The sequence below is a fragment of the Talpa occidentalis genome, unplaced genomic scaffold, assembly GCF_014898055.3.
Source record: "Talpa occidentalis isolate TD23 unplaced genomic scaffold, MPIMG_talOcc4v2.1 talOcc4.16, whole genome shotgun sequence".
Taxonomy (NCBI): domain Eukaryota; kingdom Metazoa; phylum Chordata; class Mammalia; order Eulipotyphla; family Talpidae; genus Talpa; species Talpa occidentalis.
Window position 1 is genome coordinate 85,827,857 of NW_023601653.1, and position 18,807 is coordinate 85,846,663.

Here is an 18,807-nt window from a genome sequence, read left to right on the forward strand (position 1 = left end):
GAGGAGTGGAGGCGATCACTGGGTAAGTCAGAAAAGTAAATCCTTCAAGAGGGCACTTCATTGGCGCGACTGTTTCTTCCCGTCGTGGCTTCTCGCGCATCTTGCTTCTGCCTTGTTTCCTTGCATGGGGGGGTGCAGGGTGGGGGGCCACGTGCAGCTCCTGGGGACTGACTGCGAAAGCATCTGATTGGAGGGAAATAGCGTTCGGCTAAAGGGTGTTTCTGGCAGTAAAGGACTGTTGGGGGCCCGCACCCCCGGGCCTGGAGACCACGCCGCCTCCGCTAACTGTGATGGGGCCGCCGGCCATGAGGGAGGGCGTCAGGGGGCCGCGGAGTCGCCCCAGCCAGCCGGGACGGGCCTGCGCCGCGGGGCCAGCGAGCCTCATGGCCACACGGGCCAGCTCCCGACCCAGGCGTGGCCAGAGCTCGCTGGCCCACGGGCGCAGAACGCGGTGGACACTGGGAGAACGCTCGGAGCTGCCCCGCCTCTATCCCTTACATGCAGCACCGGGCCGCCCCCCTCGTTGCCCCCGGAAACCCCAACTTTTGGAAAAAAGGAACAAAATTCTCACTGTGAAGAAAAAAGAAAACATTATAAATCTGGGTTGTTTTTAGGTTTTTTGGGTCAATTCCAGGGAAACTGAGAAGGGATCCAAAATAACTGCTTTTTTATGTTTTCATTAAAAATGACGCCTCAGTAAGCGGGGACAGCGCCCCAGGAGGGCAAAAAAACAAAGGTCAAGCCAAAGAGCAAGCCCCGCTGTGACTGACCCACGCCGCCAGGGCCCTCCCTCGCCGGAGCTGCTGTCCATCCTCCCAGGACCCGGCGGGTGGAGGTGGGGCCTTGGACTGGACAGCTGTGGGGGGCCGGGGGGACATCTTCCTGCACTTGGGGGTCGGAGCCCGCACCCTGTGCAAAGGGCTGGCAGGGCCGCCCGCTCTGCGTGGCGATGGTGGGCGCTCAGGCCACACTGGGGGTGGTGGTGGCCGTAAGTGCGGACCCTGGGGGCCGGGGATGGTGCTCCCCGCAGGGCTGCTGCGCCTCCCCCAGCCGGTCAGGGCGAGCTGCAGCTGGTCCCCAGGGCGAGGAGTGCCAGTGGCCGCATTCCGACAGGACACCCCGGACCCCACCCCAGAGCCCCGCGTCTGTGGCCGGGCCGGACCTTTGCCCTCGTGATTCTGGGTGGTCTCAGGAGAAATGGGTGCCACTGGCCATAGTGGACGCGATACCCACAGCCACTGTCTTGGGGACACGCACACGGTGCCAGGGTATCTATCAGTGGGCGTCCTTGCATATGCTGGTTTCTTGTGTGTCTCTTGTGAAAAAAGGCCCTCCTGGTTTTCTCTTCCACCTGTTGGAATATTCCAGAACATGAAAGTGTTGAAAGCCGGCTGCGGCAGGAGTCGGGTGCGCCCCCATGCCAGGCCAGGCGCCCGGTGCCTATTCCACGTCGGAGGCATCGTTGTCGGACAGGTGGTAGTTGCTGCCCTTCACACGGATGTACTCGATGTAGCGGCCCTCGCCCGCGTCCTCCGCGCCGCACGAGCACAGCCGGCCGTCGAAGAGCGACTCGATCTCCTCCAGCGTCTTCCCCTTGGTCTCAGGAAGGCAGCCGTAGACGAACAGGAGCCCCAGGGCCGCAAACCCGGCGTAGAGGAAGAAGGCTCCTGTGGGAGAGCACAGGGTGAGGGTGAGGGTGGCGGCGGAGACGCGGGCCACCTGCAGGGCGGGCTTGGGGACCAGCAGGGCGGGCGGGGCTGGTCGCAGCCTCTGCTGCCCGCTCCCCGGCACCTGCTGATTCCCGCGCCCCGGTGTCGCCATTACCTGCCTGTGCCCCGTGCTTATTTCTGTCATCTGATTTTTTAAGGGGGTTTATTTTGTGTAGAAGAGCTGGGGTGCCGGCCAGAGGTGGGGGGGTTGAGGGGAGTCCCCCTCAACAGAGACAGAGTGGGGAGCAGAACAGGCGGATCCACGGAGACACTGCTGAGGGAGCAGCGGGGAGACGGGAGAGGTCTGCTGCGCCTGTGGGTCGCTCCCTGGCCGGGGATGGACTCGGGCCGCAGCGGTGACAGCCTGAGACTGACCACTGGGCCCCCGGGGAGGCCCCTGTCTCGTCACTGGCTCTGGGCACGGCGGTCCTGTCGCTTGCCGCGCACTCCCAGAGCTGCGGAGCGGGACGGCGCTGGGTCAGGCCGGTTGGTCCGCTCAGACTCACTGAGCGAAACTCAAGGCGGAGGTCGTTGTTTACCTTCCTGGATTGGCTGACTTCATTCTGTTGTCTTCCAGCCTGACTGACCGCACTGACACCGTGTATGCTCGCGTCCCGGGACTCCTGTCTGAGCAGCCTGTGGCTGTGCCCCCGAGGTGCCCAGCGCGGCCGCGGGTCATGTGCCTTCCTGCCCGTGTCTTGCTCCGCTGGGTTTTTCTGTGATTTCTCAGTGGCCGCGGGCTGTTCGGCAGCATGTTGCTGAGTCTTGACATTTGTGGAGTTTGGGTTTTTTGTTTGTTCTCATATTTGATAGCTCAATGCCCAGGCAGCTGGTGTGACATCACCACGCCTGCGTCGACCGAGGCCTGTCTGCGCCCGACCTGGAGTCTGGCTGGAGAATGTTCCACGCCCTCTGGCCTGCTCGGCCTGTCACCATGTTCTGACACGTGAAGGCCGGCGTGCTCGCTGGTTTTGGGTGTTCTCTTCTCTGACCTCAGAGGCGAGAGCTGCCTTCAGCCTCTCCCTCACGCCTGTCAGTGTATGCCCTGTGTGTCTCTGCGCTCCTGTGCTGCAGACGCGTCCTCCTGCCGGCTGACCCTTTGTCATCACGCAACGCCCTTCCCTGCCTCTTCTGTCTGTCTGTCTGTCTGTCTGAACCGCATCTCCTGTAGGCGAGCTGCGAACGTAGCTTCTGTGAATCCATTCAGCCACGCACTTTCTGACTTGGGAATTTAGTCCGTTTACACGTAGAGTAACTATTGAGACGTGTGGACTTCTTGGCGTCGTGTTAGCTGGTTCTGTAATGGTCCCACCTTTTTCTCTTTTCCTTTGTGGTCTGATGGTTTTCTCTAGTGTTATGTGCAGATTCCCCCCTAGGTTCTCATGTGAATTTAATGTAACTTTGCTTGTTTACAGTGAGGTTTACAGGTACCATCCTTTGTGTATAATGGTCTGTTTTGAGTTGATACATTTTTAAAAAAGTTTTTGAAAAGATGTTGCTGAGCTTCGGGAGTATAGCGCCCTAACCCTAACCTCAGCAGTGCACGGCCACCCCCACCAGCCCAGCCCCCCTCACCACTACCAGACTGAACCCCCCCCTCCTCCCACCCCTTCCCCCCTGTAACCCCCAGGTGTCCTCAGAGTCCGAGCGGTTTTCATTTGTGGACTATCTGTGACTACAGCCATCTGGTCTTTGTCTTTCTCTTTCTGGCTATTTTGCTGCTCAACATGATCACCTTAAGCTTTATCCCAGGTGCTGCAAACAGCAAGACCTCGGTTTTTCATGTCTGTAGGATTCCCAGGGCACATAGGTCGTTCCGAGCTCCTGAGCGCCGTCGCCAGTCTGCACGAGCCGCAGGCCTGATGTCACTGCGCGGCGTGCGCCGTCCGGGTTTCTCAGCGCGCGCGCGCGCGCGGGCCTGGGGCTCTGGCTCCCCTGCCGCAGGGGCGTGGCTCCCGTGTCATAAAGGAACTGCCCATAAGCGTGTGGGTTTCTTCCCCTGTGGCGTGGATCTGCGTGTTTTAATTCCAGTTCCATGAAGTTTCAGTGATCGTTTCCCTTTTGCTCATGATCACTTTGGCTATTTGTGGTCTCTTGTGGTTCTGCGGAAATAGAAATACTATGTAAGAAATGCCGTTGGGATCCCACCAGGGATACAGGGAAGCTGTAGGTGATACAGTCATTTTAACAACGTTAGCTCTTCTGAGTCACAAACACGGGATGTTCTTACGTCCCTTGTGTCTGCCGGTGCTCCTGACAGCGTCTCAGACGTCGCAGCATAACGGCCTTTCTTGTCCTTTATTAACTTTATCCCCTTTTTGATGTGACTGTAAATGGGATCATTTCTTGATTTCTCTTTCTTCTAACTCACCATGCGTGTGTAGAAATGCACAGGTTTCTGTATATTGACTTTGGAGCCTGCCACCGTGCTGGTGGTTATTCAGGAGTATTTGGGTTTTTCCTGTGTATATTAGTCATGACATCTGCAAGCAGTGACGGTTTCAGGCACGGATGGGGGGAGCCGGCGGTCCTCAGGAAATCCAAATGGGCGAGTGATCACGAGGAGGAGTAAAAAGCCCCGATAACCCCAGATCCTGGACCCAGCCGCGTCCAGTGGGTGCAGGCAGGCATTGGAGAAGGCAGCCCTCCCCAAGGGGCTTCCCTGATACTTAGGACCCCGACGCCACCGGCCCCAGCAGCAGACAAGGCCATTGGACCTTGAGAAAGCCACGGGCCAGCGTGAGGTCCCCGATGGGCGTGCCTGGAAACCTCGCCCGCACGCCAGTCAGCACGGGCGTTCACTCAGAGGCCGGAGGGCCACACAGGGCAGTCAGTCAGCAGCACAGGCCACGTCCACAAAGGACAAACCCTCCCTCAGGACTGTGTGGCAGCTGCAGAAGCTGCGGGTGGGCATGTGACGGTGTAGGTCACAGTCACTGCACGGCGGCTGCCGCCTGTCTTGGGCAGCAAAGCAGCCACGGAAGGGATCAGGAAAGAGCCCCACGGCCATAGCGATGGCCAGTGTCCCAGAAGCCTGACCAGGTGGACGCCCCCCCAGGCCAAGCAGCGAGACGCCAACGGGGACGGTACAGCAGCAGGGAGGAGGCCCTGGCGTGGGCTCCGTGGCGGTTCTGGCATCTGAGCACCTGGTGTGTTGCTCACTGACAGGGGCTGGGGTGGGGGACACTGCACGTCAGGGCCGCCACAGCCCTCTGTACCCCGCCATCCTCATGGAGGATGCCTGCACCCCGTTGTCCGCTCAAGCCCACGCGAGGCTCCCCACGGGGGTGGCAGGAGAGACCGCAGGGCCGCCGAGGCGGGCATGGAGCTAAGGGCAGGAGGCGCTCTTCCTACATGCGTCTCCAAGGCCTCTGGGGACAGGAAAGCTGCAGGGAGGCTCACCACGCCCCCTTTCCTGGGGAGACGGTGCCTGAATCACAGGTGGACCCAGGCCCACAGCTGGGGCCTCTCTGCGGAGACACCCGCGCAGAGCAGCACAGATCCGTGGTGGCTGCTGCTGACCACAGCCACTGCCGCCCCTCGCTCCACGAGATGCAGGCAGAGCCCCGCGCAGCAGTCCCGCAGCCGCGGCCTCACCGTGGTAGGTCAAGCGCTCCGCCACATGCAGGAACGTCAGCGAGACCAGCACATTGCAGACCCAGTTCACGCCGGACGAGCAGGCGTTGCCCGTGCTCCGGGCCCAGAGCGGGTAGATCTCCGCGTTCACCGTCCAGGGCATGGGCCCCATTCCTGCAAGACACCGCGACAGCTCAGCCGCGGGGCGGCGACAGCGAACCCCTGGGAGACAGACGCCTGTGCCCGGGCACCGCCGCTTACCAGGCGCAAAGAAGGCCAGGTACAAGATGAGGCCCAGCAGCGCCGTCCAGGAGTAGGGCGTGGGGCAGAAGTTGTAGGCCCAGAACACCTCCTCGGCCTTGAAGCTGGTTTCGTTCTCACACCTGAAAGATACGCGACCAGGGTCCGCCCCGGGCTCTGGGCCGGGCACGAGGGCCCGAGTGGACGCGTGTGGACGCCAGCTGAGAGGTGGGGCACCTCAGAGGGCAGCTCCACGCTCGCTCACGCCGAGCAGACACCATGGCAGCCCCCGTGGATGGCGGATGGCAGACGGCACCAGCCGGGCGCCCGGGCTCTGCGCCCCAGTGTGCTCGCTGGAGCCCCCACGGCAGGACAGGGCCAGGACGGGAAACACTTGATTGCAAGTCAGCGACGTCGGTGCAGAAAGGCTGGCAAGTGGCTTCTGAGACGGGACGTCTGACCTGACCTGAAGAGGAGCAACTCTAGCCCTGGACACACGGCCCTTGTGGGCTGCACAGGCGGGGTCACCCCCAGGCTCTCTGGACATGAGGTCTGCTGGTCCCGGTGCCCCAGGAGCCGCTACTTTGCTGGCAGGAGTTGGGTGTGCACTGGGCCTGGCGGGTGCCTGGGTGTGGGCCCAGTCAGGTGCATCTTGCCTGGGCGCTTCCTGGGGTGCCTCTTGGGGCGCCTGCTGCCAACTGGCAGCCCCACCAGGCCAGGTGTGGCACCTTGGAGCATGTGTGCCTCCGTCCCCAGGGCTGCGGCCAGCCGGCTGCTTGGCGGAAGGGTGCGCCTGCGCCTGCCCAGGAGCCCTGCGGCCGTGGCCAAGCCCAGAGGCGAGTGTGGGAGCCCTTGGCTGTCCTGAAAGCCGCAGGCTCTCACCTGCAGTAGGAGCCACGCGCTGCTCTCGCCTCCCGGGGCCAGCGCCCCGCCCAGCGCAGCTCCTGGGGCCTCTGCCCGCAAGGCCAGCGCTGTCCCCGCAGCCCTCCTGCAGCCCGCCCGGAGCGGGTCGGCTGTTTGCAGAAGACGCCTCTTGTGTTTGCCTCCAATGACCCCAGCGCATGGCTCTGGGGTCGGGGTGGCTGAAGCCCCCTCCTCTGTGGGGCCCGACCCCTGCCCTGGGGCATTGCACGTGGCCGGCAGGGCGCCGAGCCGTCAACTCGCGGGGTATATGGCCTGGAGCCCAGCCCTGTCACCCGTGTGCAGGCAGCACCCCGACACTGCAGGGAAGCCGGGCAGTGACCCCTCTGGAGCCTGGGGTGCGGACCAGCTGCAGGGAGGCACCCCGCACACAGCGGTGCTGCCCACTGTGTCCCCACACAGCCCCTACTTACCGGCCCCAGGCAGCCTCGCTGCTGGAAGTCTCCCCGACCGGCACGCACGAGGCCTCGCTGACCGTGGACCCGTTGAGCTTGTAGCAGAAGCCGCAGCCTGGGTCCAGCATGCAGTCCTCACAGACACTGAGGAGAGATGCCGGTCAGCAGGGGCCTCGCGCCTCTGGACACGCCTCCCTCCCTGCACCCCGCTCTGCTCCAGCCGGGGAGACCCCCACCCACGTGGCTGAGATGTTGGCCGGGCGCTGGGATGCAGCGCCGGGAGCCCGAGCAGGCGGTGGGGGGCAGGGGGTTGCCTGCGTGGCCGGGCAGCCGGAGGGCCACAGCCACTCAAGGCCCAGGTGCCCAGTCTCCTCCCGACCGGCCTCCTCTGGCCCCACAGTGTCCTGAACAAGCCGGAGTTCGGAGCGGTGGCTCCTTCCCCGTGGGTCTCAACGCCGCGCGCTCGGTGCTGCCTTAACCCCAACTGGATGCGGGGCTTGGCTGGCCGTGCTGCTGCCTGAACTGGCGCCCACTCCTGGGGGCGCAGCAGCCCCTCTTCCCACGGGTCTCCCGGAAGCCCGAGGGGTGTGGTGAGCAGAGCTGGGCTCCGGGTCTGAGGAAACCAGCAGCCAGGCAGTGGCCCGCAGGCCAGGGCGCACCTGTACCGGGTGCAGGACGAGTTCTGTCCTGGCGGGGCCGCCGGCCTGAGGGAGACGTGCGGGGACACGCGGGCGGACAGCAGGAACCCCAGCGCCAGGACGAGGAGTGCGGCCGTGGTGCCTGGGACAGGAGGCGCCATCAGGCTTCCCCCACAGCCAGGCCCGCCCAATGCCCACCCTCCTGTGGCCCCAAGGTGTGCCCATAAAGCGCGTAGGCTGGGATCCCTCCACCCTTCCCCTGCCTGGCCACCCTGAGAATCCCCAGCCTGGGCACCCTGGGAGACCCCACCGCCCGGAGAACCCCCACCAGCCACCTGGGGCGGGGCCCAGAGGGAGGTCGGGTGGCCCAGCCTCTGACCCACAGGCTGGGGCGCAGCGGGGACGTGGGGCTGGCAAGGGCTGGGGAGACCCCGTGCTGGCCACAAGGTGCCTTCCACTCCTGTCCACTCCTGTCTGCTGCGGCCCCTGGGGCCTGGGCTGCCTCCCCTGTCCCCCAGCAGGAGGCGCGAACCGGCGAGGCTCCTGGGGCACAGCGGGCTGAACACCTGCGGCCTGTGGACCTGCAGCTTCTGCTGTGCGCAGGGGCCTCAAGGGCTGCTCGCCACACGCAACCAGCCCCGCGCTGCCCTCTCCTGTGCTGCGGAGAAGTGACCGAGCACAGGTGGGCAAGGAGCTCGTGGGACGTGGCTGCACCAGCTCCCGCCTGCCCGCCCTGCCTCCGCCCGCCGGCATAAACGAGGCTCCGACCTGCCCCCCGCCGCACCGGGGGTTTGCAGACAGCCGGCTTCTCACCCAGCGGGCTGGGGTCCTCTTCTCCGTGCACCGGCCAGCACGGCTGCCCTCCAGGGAGCCGCAGGGCCCACTTGGGGGGGTGGGGGAGGGTGGGGGCTGTGCTTGCTGAGAGGCTGTGAGGCCTGGTGCCGGCAGCACCTTCCAGGGCGACGCGTCCCCTGGGAGGGCTCAGCGGACATCGGGATGCCTACCGGCTAGGCTGGCCAGGGTCAGCTTCCTGCGGCCCGCCTTCTCCACCAGCCAGACGCCCACGAGCGTGAAGACAAAGTTGGTGAAGGCAGTCAGGGAGGCCAGCCAGATGGCCAGCCTGTCATCGGCCACCCCCGCCATCTGCAGGATCGTGGCGCTGTAGTACCTGTGGGAGAGGACACGGTCACCCCGGCCCAGCCTGCCGCCTCCAGGAGCCCCGCGGAGCCCATACGCACATGATGGTGTTGATGCCCGCCAGCTGCTGGCACATCTGCAGCCCACAGCCCACGGCCAGGGCTCGGCGCACCGGCGGGTGGCTCAGCATCCGGCAGATCACGGGCCCTGCTGTCCAGGAAAGAGGACACGGCTGTTATCCTGGGCTCCACACCCACGAGGATAAGCGTCCCTGTCCCCGTGGAACCCACCAACCCAGCCGTAAGACGGAACTTACGGGGCCGGGGAGGATGGGGCTGGACCAGCGGGGAGCGCAAGCAGGCCTCATGGACCATCCCCTGTGCACCCCTCTACGGTGCCTGTGAGTGACAGGGAAGGCCCCTACGAAGAGCCCTGGCCCCAGGCACAAAGCTGCCCCAACCCCACGTCCACCGGGGCCCCCGGGGCCCAGAAACGGCGTCAGGTTTCTGCAGTGTGAAGGGTCTGGCCACAGGGCCTGGACCTGAGGGACCCCAACCAAACCAGTCCCAGGGGCGTCCTCCCGCCCAGGGCCCGCGCCATGTCAACACTTACGCTGCTCAGAAGCACCCACGGAAGGGGCCCCCTCCCTCCACGCCAGCATGCAGGCCAGGCCCTGTGCCCTGGGGAACAAGCCTGGAAACCCGCCTATGGAACTGGGGCTCCCCAGAGTGGGGAGGGGCGCAGGCCGGGGGGCCCAAGGGCATGGTGACGCTGCGGGCGCCTGGGTGGCGGTGGCAGGCCCGGGGGCTGTGGGTGAATCACATTCCGCTGTAAACAGCATTAGCCAAAAAGCCACGTCCCAAAGAGCTGCGCGTGTCGTCAAAACGTTTCAAGCGCAGCCCTAAGGAGAGGGGTGCGGCCGGCGGGGGCGCACCTGAGCCGGCCTCCTTGGCCTCCTCCTCCACGCCGCTGCGGATGCTCTCGAACTCCTCGTCGATGGTCTGGCTGCCGCGCATCTGGGACAGGACCCTGCGCGCCTTCTGCGTCTGTCCCTTCTGGATGAGCCACCGCGGGCTTTCAGGCAGGAAGAGGAAGCCGAGGAACTGCACGGCTGCCGGGACGGCCGCCAGGCCCAGCATGTACCTGCGGAGGAGCGTGGGCCGTGGGCGGATGCCTGTGGGCGCCCTGGAGCCTGGACGCCCACGCTGTGCCGGGGCAGGGCAAAGGAGCAACGTCTGGCTCGCGAGCTGCACGAAAGGGCCAGGCGTCTCGGTGCCCGCGCACCTGCGGCCCGGAAGAGTTGCGTCCTCCCCGCAGCCCCCGCCGGGCCCGGGGCAGGTGGACTGCGGCTCAGGCCACCTCGTGCTTTCTAAGTCGCTTCTCGTTGAGAGAGAGGCCCGGGTTGATGGCTCTACGGTCCTTTCCACCGGGAACGGACCTTGTCATTTTGCTTTGCTGTCCAGTCTCCGCTCGGTCCTGGAGGAGCCCGGACCCATCCTCCGGCCCAGACAGGCACGCGGAGCCCACCCGACAGGCACGGGCCACGGGGACTGAGGGCGGGCGTCCGCTCCAAGGTGGCTGCCCACCGCCCCGCGTCCACTCCTCCCGGGGATGACCATCCGGCTGCCGTCTCCGCCCCCTCAGCGGCCTGTGCGCCGCTGCCGTCCGGGGTCACGGTCCGAGCGGAGCGTGCGGGGAGGCAGTGCCGACGGCGCATTCGCGGGACGGTCCCGCGGCTTGCAGGCGAGGACATCGCGATTCCCGTGCAGCAGGCGCAGGAGGGGGCGGCAGCTGAGGGGCCCTGTGGCCTCCCTGGACTCAGCTGAACCGGCCCGGAGGGGGCTCCGCCCGCGTGGGGGCGTCAGCATCACGGCCCGACCCCAGGGGTCCGCGACAGCCGGGCCAGGTCAGACGGGACCGCGCTCGCGGCTTCCCGGGGCCTCTGCGCCTCCTGGGTTAATCACACTGTCACCAGATTGGGGGGTTCCCGCCATCTTTATCTGTTTTCACTTCGGTCTCTCAGACTGAATTATGTGTCTCGAGCTCGGTCACGGTAACCGGACCAGCCCAAGGTACCTGAAACCGGGCCAGATTCCTGACTCGCCTCAGCCCCACTGCCTCCCTGTCTCGGCAGCTGCCGTCCACCCCGCGGGCATCCCCTCGAGCCAGGCCCCGGCGCTGTCACCAGCCCCGCCTGTCGTGCTCGGTGCAAGGCCCAGCCTGGCGAGGCGCTCAGTGTCGGACTCTCAACGGCTCGTGTCCCTCCATGGAGGCCCCAGGGCGCCCCATGGCTCCCCCAGCCCCCAACAGCCTCGCGACAGCCAGAGGCCTTTCCTGGGGAGAGGCCGCACGCAGCTGCCCCAGAGGGAAGCCCCGCTTCCCCCGCGGCTGGGCCCCAGCAGTGCCCAGGAACAGGCAGGTGGGGGAGCTGAGCTGCCGTTCCCAGGGGCGCACGGGAGACCCAGTGGGGGGTGGGGGCCTGCAGGGCGGTCCAAGCGCGCGCGTGTCCCCCACTCCTCAGGCCTACGGACCTCCATCCGTCCTTCTGCAGGCAGCTGAAGGCCCCGTCGACGATACTGGCGAAGAACTGGCCCCCGGTGATGAAGAGGGTGTTGGCGGTGACCAGGCGGCCGCGCAGGTGGGGCGGGGACACCTCGGCGATGTAGACGGGCACCGTCATGGACGCCAGGCCTGCGGGCGGGCGAGAGGGCTCAGGGCTCTGGGCGGGGCAGCCACCCTGGGCACCCGCGGACGGACAGGGGAGGCAGGGGCGAGCGAGAGGTGCGGGCACCGCGTGGGGGCTGCGGGCAGGTCACAGGCACAGCCAGGAGTCTGGGGAGGCCTTGGGGGCGCAGCCTCTGGGGTCAGCCTCTGTGGGGCCAGGTCAGACACAAACGCCTGCACACGCGTGTGGCCAGGGCCACGGCTGGAGGGCTGGGTGGGTAGCCCCAACCCATGGGGCCCTGCAGGGGCCGGGCAGGCAGCGCCTCCCGCAGCCAGGAGCCCCCTTCTGCAGCCCCACCCGCGTGGACACGCTGGGCCACCACAGGCTGCACACAGTAGGGCACCCTGAGGGCAGCCAGTCGCCCGTGGACGAGAGGTTTCCAGGGTGTCCCAGGGCACTGGGTGGCCCTCCAGGGGGTTCCGAGGGCCACGCTGCCGCGGCGGTGCGACCCAGGCCCAGGGGGACACAGCCGGGCACCTGCGCAGAGCCCACGGCCAGCAGGCGCCAGGCCTCCAGGGCCAAAGGTGCCTGCTGAGGCGGAGCCGCAGGGCGGCAGGAGAGGCTCGGGTGCCCGCTACCTGCCCGCCAGCTGCCCGGCCGCCCACGGCTCCCAGGCTGATTCTGTCTCGGGCCACGGGCGGGTGGTGGGAGTCACGGGACAGGCGGGTGGGCGGCCCCCAGCGCCCCGGGTGCTCTGCCCAACGAGGGGGGCAGCCCGGGCTCCCCCGCCCACCAGCGGAGGGAGGCCCGAGGCCCGCGGGGCCCGCGCTGCAGGGGAGGAGCGGCGCCTCCTGGGATGGCCGCTGGGGGCCCGGGGGCAGGCGGGACCCTCCACTCTCCTCGGCGCCCCGTGGCCGCCCCGCCCTGCCCGCATCGAGGCAGCGGGCGCCCCGGGGAGCGCCCCAGGGCAGCCGCCCAGGCCCATCACCTCGGCCTGCCCGGGGCGGCGCTTCCCGCGGCCTCGAGGACTGAGCGTCCAGGCGGGAGGGCGGGCCCGCGGCTTGCAGGGCTCCCCGGGGCCGCCTGCTCCCCGCAGCCCGCGCTGCCCGCAAGCCAGCTGCGCGCCCCCGGGCGGCCCTGCACCCCCCCAGGCGGCCCTGCGCGCCCCGCAGCCGGCCCTCCTTGGTGTACCCTGGAAGCCCAGGCAAGGCCTTCGCTCGCTGACAGCCAGACAGCCTGGCGCCTGCCAGCTCTCCTCTGACACGCGTCACCCGCAGAAGATGCCATTTCCAAATGCCCGGAACAGCACCCCCTCCTCCAGCACAGGCGCGTCCAGGTGGCCTGCAGTTCCCAAGAGGACGTCACAGAAGCAAGCGCCTGTGCCTCAGGCTCCCCGGCCTGTGAGTCAGCTCAGGAGCTGCACCCCAGCCCCCCACCAGGGCCCGACCCCAGCCCACATCCTCCGTGAACAGCGCCCTTTATACTGGGGTGACTCATCGCCTGCTGAGGGGGCCAGTGGGGTCGCGGCCCCTGACCTTCAGCGGTGATCCCTGCAGAGGGCCAAGCAGACCCTGTGAGCCGCCCCACTTGAGGTGGTGCTGTGTGGGGTCCTCGAGTGTCCTGCACCCCATCCTACCCATGTGGGCACCACCGTCCGGGGCCATCCATCCCGGCCAGGAGACGGCCATTCCCCTGCATACCAGCCCAAGGCCGAGGTCTGCTCCGCGGCCGCAGATACCCGGGAGCGGCCAGCAGCCCCAACTCCTATCCACCCGAAGGTCCAGGGTCAGATTCCATGGTGAGGACCTGGCTTCCCCCCCCCGCCCCAGCGAGCCGGCCAGGAGGTGGTGGGGGCCGAGCCTGGGTAGGCTGGCCCTCACGCCCAGGTCCACTCCTGGCTGTGGCCCTGGGGAGCATGTGCCGGGGGAGCCCCACGAGGGCCCGGCTGGTCGGCAGCTTCTCATGTGCAGAGTGGGTGTCGCCCAGAAAAGGCTGCACCCCAGAGTCTGAGAGAACTTAAAATAGCACCTGCTCTTCCCACGGACCCGCGCACACCTGAGTGAGTCAGAGCTGCCGGGAACAGTTGACGCTGCCTCAGTGCAGCTCCGACTTGGGGAGGGTCAGAGGGTGAGGCCCAAGGCCGAGTGAGCCGGCAGGGAGTGTGGACGTGGGGTGCGCTCACACGAGGCCACTCAGTCCTGCCCGGGAGCCCAGAGGATGCAGGAGGCGGGGGGCCACGGGCAGGTGGACACTCCGGAACGGGCACAGGCAGGCCCGAGGCCCACGGACGCCGGGGCTGTGGGGTGGGGCGCTGGCCTCAGTGACGGACCAGCAAGTCCAGTCTCCAGACACCCGTGACACGATCACCTTCACCACGACTCACAGAGCAAGGGGGGCTCATTTGGGAAGAACCGTCGCTGCAGCCTGGCTCTATCTCCGCGCCTTTGGGAACGAAACCCGAGCCCAGGGAAAGCTGCGGGGACGGGACGGCTGCTCAGCTAGGGGACGACGCTTGCCCCTGGGGCCTCCCAGCTCCCGCCCAGGCACCCCAGCCCGGCCCAGCAGTGGGGCCCTGCGGCCTCACTCCCAGGGCCTCTCCACAGCACACCCGGCAAGGCCTGCTTGTCACGGGCCCTGGGTACCCCAAGAATTTTTAGGTTATAAATCGTACGTCTACAAACTCCTTCATGCAGAGGAGGTTTTTCTTCTGTCCCTTCTAGGCTCGTGATGTGGGGTTCCCAGATCACAAGCCCGGGGTTCACAGACTCAGAGGCCAGCCGGGGCCAGGCTCGGGGCCGGCCAGCAGGGTGGAGGGCACCGCGGCAGTGAGGAGGCCGGTAAGGACGTGGGCGGGAGCGGGACTTCCCTGCAGAAAACAGCTCCAGTCTAGCCTGGGCCCAGGAGGGCTCGTCCTGAGGAGCCGCGCGTTTTCCTAATGAGCTGATGTAGAGTCAGACGCTGTCTTCACGGTCACTTGGGTTATTGACGGGTTAGCGCTTTCCCAAGAGCCGCTCACCGCGGTGTCTCCCTGCTGTGAACAGGCATCTGAGGCCGCTGGACACGGATGCACGTTCTCTCAGGGCAGTCGGCGACCCGTTCCTCTTCCAGTCGCTCTCAGGCTTTGAAACGCCAGCTGCAGCTGTGACGCAGGCACCTCACGACGCCCCGAGCTCGGTGCAGCGGCTCACCCCGGTGTCAGGCGAGATCTGCGTTGCATCCTGCTCCCTCCCTTCGCAGTCGCAGTGGCGAGCCTCCCCTTTCCCGTGGGCTGACTGGCTCGCTGCTAGCTGCTAAGCTCATCAGCACCGCTGGAGCTTTTATTTTGCTCCATTCATTTATTTCCTGTTGTTTGCGTGATTGCTGCACAGAGTGCAGGGCCCGTGGCGGGCCACACTCTACCCGCGCCCCCTCCCCTGCCCTGCTCCCCGCATCTCTGCCCCTCCACACTGCAAACCCAGAGCAGCCCCTCAGCCTATGGGGGCGCTTGGGGCTGGGGGGGGTGGGACCAGGACATGGAAGGACCCACGCTGCTCAGGCTGCCCTGCCTGCCTTCAAGGGCGCCTGGGTGGTCCCCAGCTCAGCCCTGCAGGTTTTTTTTTTTTTTTTGATCCAATGAGATTTTATGTTTGTTTTGCCTTGAAGGGTAAGAATTCAGCAAGCTGTCTGGGGAGCGGCCTGTTTAGCAGCACTGCTCAGCGGTGGCCGGGCCCGAGGGCGGCAGGGCTGGCCAGCAGAGGGAGTGCTGGCACAGAGGGGCTGCAGGAAACTGCCCATGATGAAGGCCGGCCCAACAGCCCTGGCTGCAGAAGCGCGGGGGCTTGCAGGAAGGGGCCTGCACGCGGGGACCAGCCCGATGATGGGAGCCGTCCCCAGGCGCTATGCAGCAAACTGGGCCCAGGCGCCGCCAGATGTGTCTCATTCGCTCACCAGGCAAGCATGGAAGGGACAGGAGCCAAGTCCCGACCACGTCAGATGTGGCTCCATGAGGCCCCGGAGGTGCCTGCTGACCACGCCATCTGTGCTTCCAGACCCTTCTCAGCGCCACGCCCCTGAGGGCCTTTGCCAGGACAGAGCTGGCCCCCAGGGCAGGCCCGCCGTGCCCTGGCCAGCCCCATCCCACATGAAGGCCGTCCCACAGCCACTTCCCTGCTAGCTCGGGGCTGAGCGGCTCGCGGCACCTGTGAGGATGGCGTCCCCGCGTCCAGGCCCCGCTCCCTCCGCCACCCTAGGAGGCTCCGGACATAGGGCAGCGACCCCATCACAAAGACGCGCCCGTGGCTCCGAGTGCCCAGCGCCCTGCAGTGGAAACCAGGAGGCCACGGGGTCCCTGAGGCCAAGGACTGGCCAGTGGGGCCGCGGCCGGGGAAGCAGCCACCTGGCCCCTGCAGAGGCTGCCCGCAGGGCACGTGTGGGGAGGCCCGACCCGGGCTTCAAGGTGGGGTTCACCTTTAGTGGGTGCTCAGCTCCCGAGGTGGGGGGGCGAAGGGGACGGCGAACGCGGGCTTGAAAAGCAGCGCGAGGGCACAGGGGCGGGGCGTCATCGGGGGCAAGGTGGGGGCCGGAGAGGAAGGGCCCCTGGAGGTGCCGGCCGGCCGGCGGGCGGGCGGGCGGGCGGGGCAGCCTGCGGGCCCAGGGGCTCCGCGGGCCTGACGGCCGAGCCTGGGGCTGGCGGCCGCCCCGGGCCTCGCGGGAGCGCCTGGCGTCGGGCTCGCGGCCGGGCTCGGGCCCTGGGGGCGGGCGGGGCGCGCACTCACCGATGCCGAGCCCCACCACCAGGCGTCCGGCCAGCAGCGTCTCCTTGGCGGCCGCGGCGGCCAGCAGCGCGGAGCCCGCGGCGCACAGCGCGCTGGCCAGCAGGACGGCGGCGCGGCGGCCCAGCGCGCCGTTGAGCGCGCCCCCCGCGAGCGCCGCGAGCGCGGCCGCGCCCGCCGCGCCGGCCACGAGCAGCTCCTGCCAGAGCGCGGACAGGCGCAGGCGGCGGCGCAGGGGCAGCAGCGCGCCGGCCACCACGCCCGTGTCGTAGCCCAGCAGCAGCCCGCCCAGCGCCGCGCAGCCGGCCGCCGCCAGCAGCAGCGCGGGCGGCCCGGCCCGCCCGAAGCGCCGCCGCGCCGCGCGCTCCAGCTCCGCGCCCGCCAGCAGGCTGCGCTCGCCGGCCGCGCCCGCGTCCGCCTCGGGCCGCCGCCGCTCGCCCGCGCCCGCGCCCAGGCTGCGCAGCGTGTACTCGGCGCGCGCCATGGCCGGGCCGCCCGCGCCCCGCGCCGCTCCGGCCCGTCCCCGTCCCCGTCCCGCGGGCCGCCGCGTCACGTGGCCGCGCCGCGCCGAGGCCCCGCCCCCGGGAGGGCCCGCCCCGCGGGAGAGCCAACCCGCGCGCGGCCCGAGGCCCCGCCCCCGGGGAGGGCCAACCCGCGCGCGGCCCGAGGCCCCGCCCCGCGAGACAGCCAACCCGACGCGCGGCCCGAGGCCCCGCCCCCGTGGGAGGGCCCGCCCGACGCGCGGCCCGAGGCCCCGCCCCGCGAGACAGCCAACCCGACGCGCGGCCCGAGGCCCCACCCCCGTGGGAGGGCCCGCCCCCGGGAGGGCCCGCCCGACGCGCGGCCCGAGGCCCCGCCCCGCGGGAGAGCCAACCCGCGCGCGGCCCGAGGCCCCGCCCCCGGGGAGGGCCAACCCGCGCGCGGCCCGAGGCCCCGCCCCGCGAGACCGCCAACTCGACGCGCGGCCCGAGGCCCCGCCCCCGTGGGAGGGCCCGCCCCCGGGAGGGCGCGCCCGACGCGCGGCCCGAGGCCCCGCCCCGCGGGAGAGCCAACCGGACGCGCGGCCCTAGGTCCCGCCCCCGGGGAGAACCGACAGGACGCGCGGCCCCGCCTCCGGGGAGGGCCAACCCGCGCGCGGCCCGAGGCCCCGCCCCGCGAGACCGCCAACTCGACGCGCGGCCCGAGGCCCCGCCCCCGTGGGAGGGCCCGCCCCGGGAGGGCGCGCCCGACGCGCGGCCCGAGGCCCCGCCCCGCGGGAGAGCCAACCCGCGCGCGGCCCGAGGCCCCGCCCCGCGGGAGAGCCAACCGGACGCGCGGCCCTAGGTCCCGCCCCCGGGGAGAACCGACACGAAGCGCGGCCCCGCCCCCGGAGAGGGCCAACCCGACGCGCGGCCCGAGGCCCCGCCCCCCGGCGGCCCCTGATGCGAGGGTGCGGGAGGGGCAATAGGACACCGCCCCTCGGTGGGCGGGGTCAGTGAATGAGGCTCCGCCCGGGGGCGTGGCCGGGGCTGTGGCCCTGCGCTGCCGGCTTGGGCTCCTGGTGGGCGGGGCCGGGAGGGAGGCTCCGCCCCGGGCGGGGCCAGCCCGGCGCAAGCCCCACCCCTCGGCGCAGGGCTCCGAGGGCGCAGGCGCGACGGGCCGGGCCGCGGTCGCCCGAGGTCCCGGCCGCGTTGGGGCCCCTGGCGCGGCCTCCGTCCCCGCGGCGCCGGCTGCCCAGGGCCCTCCGCTCCCGGCCCCGAGCGCGGCCCGCACGGCGCCTCCCGGGACAGCCCGACCCGCACGGTCCCCGGCGCCCCGGCCCCCCGCCCCCGGCCCTCCGGCCCCCGGACTCCCCGGCCCCCCGGGGCCCCCCGCCCCCCCGGCCCCGCTCACACCCGCTCGCCCCGCCGCGCCGGCTCCCCTCGCGCCGCGCCGCGGAGGAACCTGGCGGGAGCGCGGGCGGCCGGGGTGCTCGGGCGGCTCCCCCGCCCCCCCCAGCGCTCGCGGGACGCGCTTGCCGGGCCCCGCCCGCTGCCGCCCGCCCGGGCTCGCCGGGCCTGCCCCGAGGGGCGCCCCTGGCCGGCCTGGCCCCGCGCGGCGCTGGACGAGGGTCCGGGGCTGACTCTGCCGCGGCGTCCAGCTGCGCGGCCGGCGGGGCCCCGGGGACGCCCCAGAGCGGACAGGCCGGGCGGGGGTCCAGGCGGGAGACCCCGCAGCTCCCTCCCCGCGGGCTGCCGGGGGCCTGGCTCAGCAGGGCCCTCCCCGACGCTCCCCGACCCCGCCCGCCCGCCTCCCGGCAACAGTCCCGCACCCTGGCCCGTCTGAGGCCGGGCCTGGGCCTCGCAGACGGCTGTGCCAAAGTGGGCGAATTTATCGAGTTAAAACTGAGCAAAATACCCCACTGAGGATATGAAATTATCTTTTATAGCTGGCTAATGGAATTATCTAGATAAATGAATGAGGTTCTGTCTCACACTTGCCTCCTGACTCGGAAGAACCTGCCTTTTAATCCGATAATGCGGGTTGTGTCGCCGCCGGCGCGCTGTGCAGTCACAGGCCCCGGCCACAGCGTCTCCAGAGCAGAAGGACTTGCCCGGCCAGGCAGGGCTGTTGTTTAAAATGGTTCTCACAAAAGCTCAGTGAGGGGCCAGCCTCAGTGCTCCCCAGGAAACCCCATTACAGGGCCTCCCCAGGCTCAAGCCACAGTGCACCCCTCGGACCAAGGTTGCTCCGTGTTTGATTTTCACTCGCGGCGCGAGTGGGGGGCAGACTGTTATGGGAGAGGTGGGGCATCCC

The 18,807-nt window shown here is 68.9% G+C and overlaps 1 protein-coding gene across 1 annotated transcript; it reads right to left on the reverse strand.

The window, feature by feature from the left end:
• Positions 1 to 414: 414 nt before the first annotated feature.
• SLC2A13 (solute carrier family 2 member 13) lies at positions 415 to 16,516 on the reverse strand. The gene is made up of 10 exons (XM_037513333.2): positions 16,036 to 16,516; positions 11,148 to 11,307; positions 9,551 to 9,759; positions 8,718 to 8,826; positions 8,484 to 8,647; positions 7,501 to 7,621; positions 6,860 to 6,985; positions 5,547 to 5,668; positions 5,307 to 5,459; positions 415 to 1,667 (listed from the first exon to the last, which is right to left on the reverse strand). Exons 1-10 carry the CDS (start codon positions 16,514 to 16,516, stop codon positions 1,441 to 1,443), a joined length of 1,872 nt encoding a protein of 623 aa, XP_037369230.1. The 3' UTR covers positions 415 to 1,440.
• Positions 16,517 to 18,807: the final 2,291 nt, after the last annotated feature.

What these genes read in the sequence shown, in the direction of transcription:
- SLC2A13 (XM_037513333.2), bottom strand. Translation starts at nt 16,516, where the DNA reads ATGGCGCGCGCCGAGTACACGCTGCGCAGCCTGGGCGCGGGCGCGGGC. An exon ending in GGTGGTGGGGCTCGGCATCG is followed by an intron (nt 11,308 to 16,035) that starts GTGAGTGCGCGC and finishes GCCCGCCCGCAG; the next exon opens with GCCTGGCGTCCATGACGGTG. An exon ending in GACCCTGGCCAGCCTAGCCG is followed by an intron (nt 7,622 to 8,483) that starts GTAGGCATCCCG and finishes CTCCTGTCCCAG; the next exon opens with GCACCACGGCCGCACTCCTC.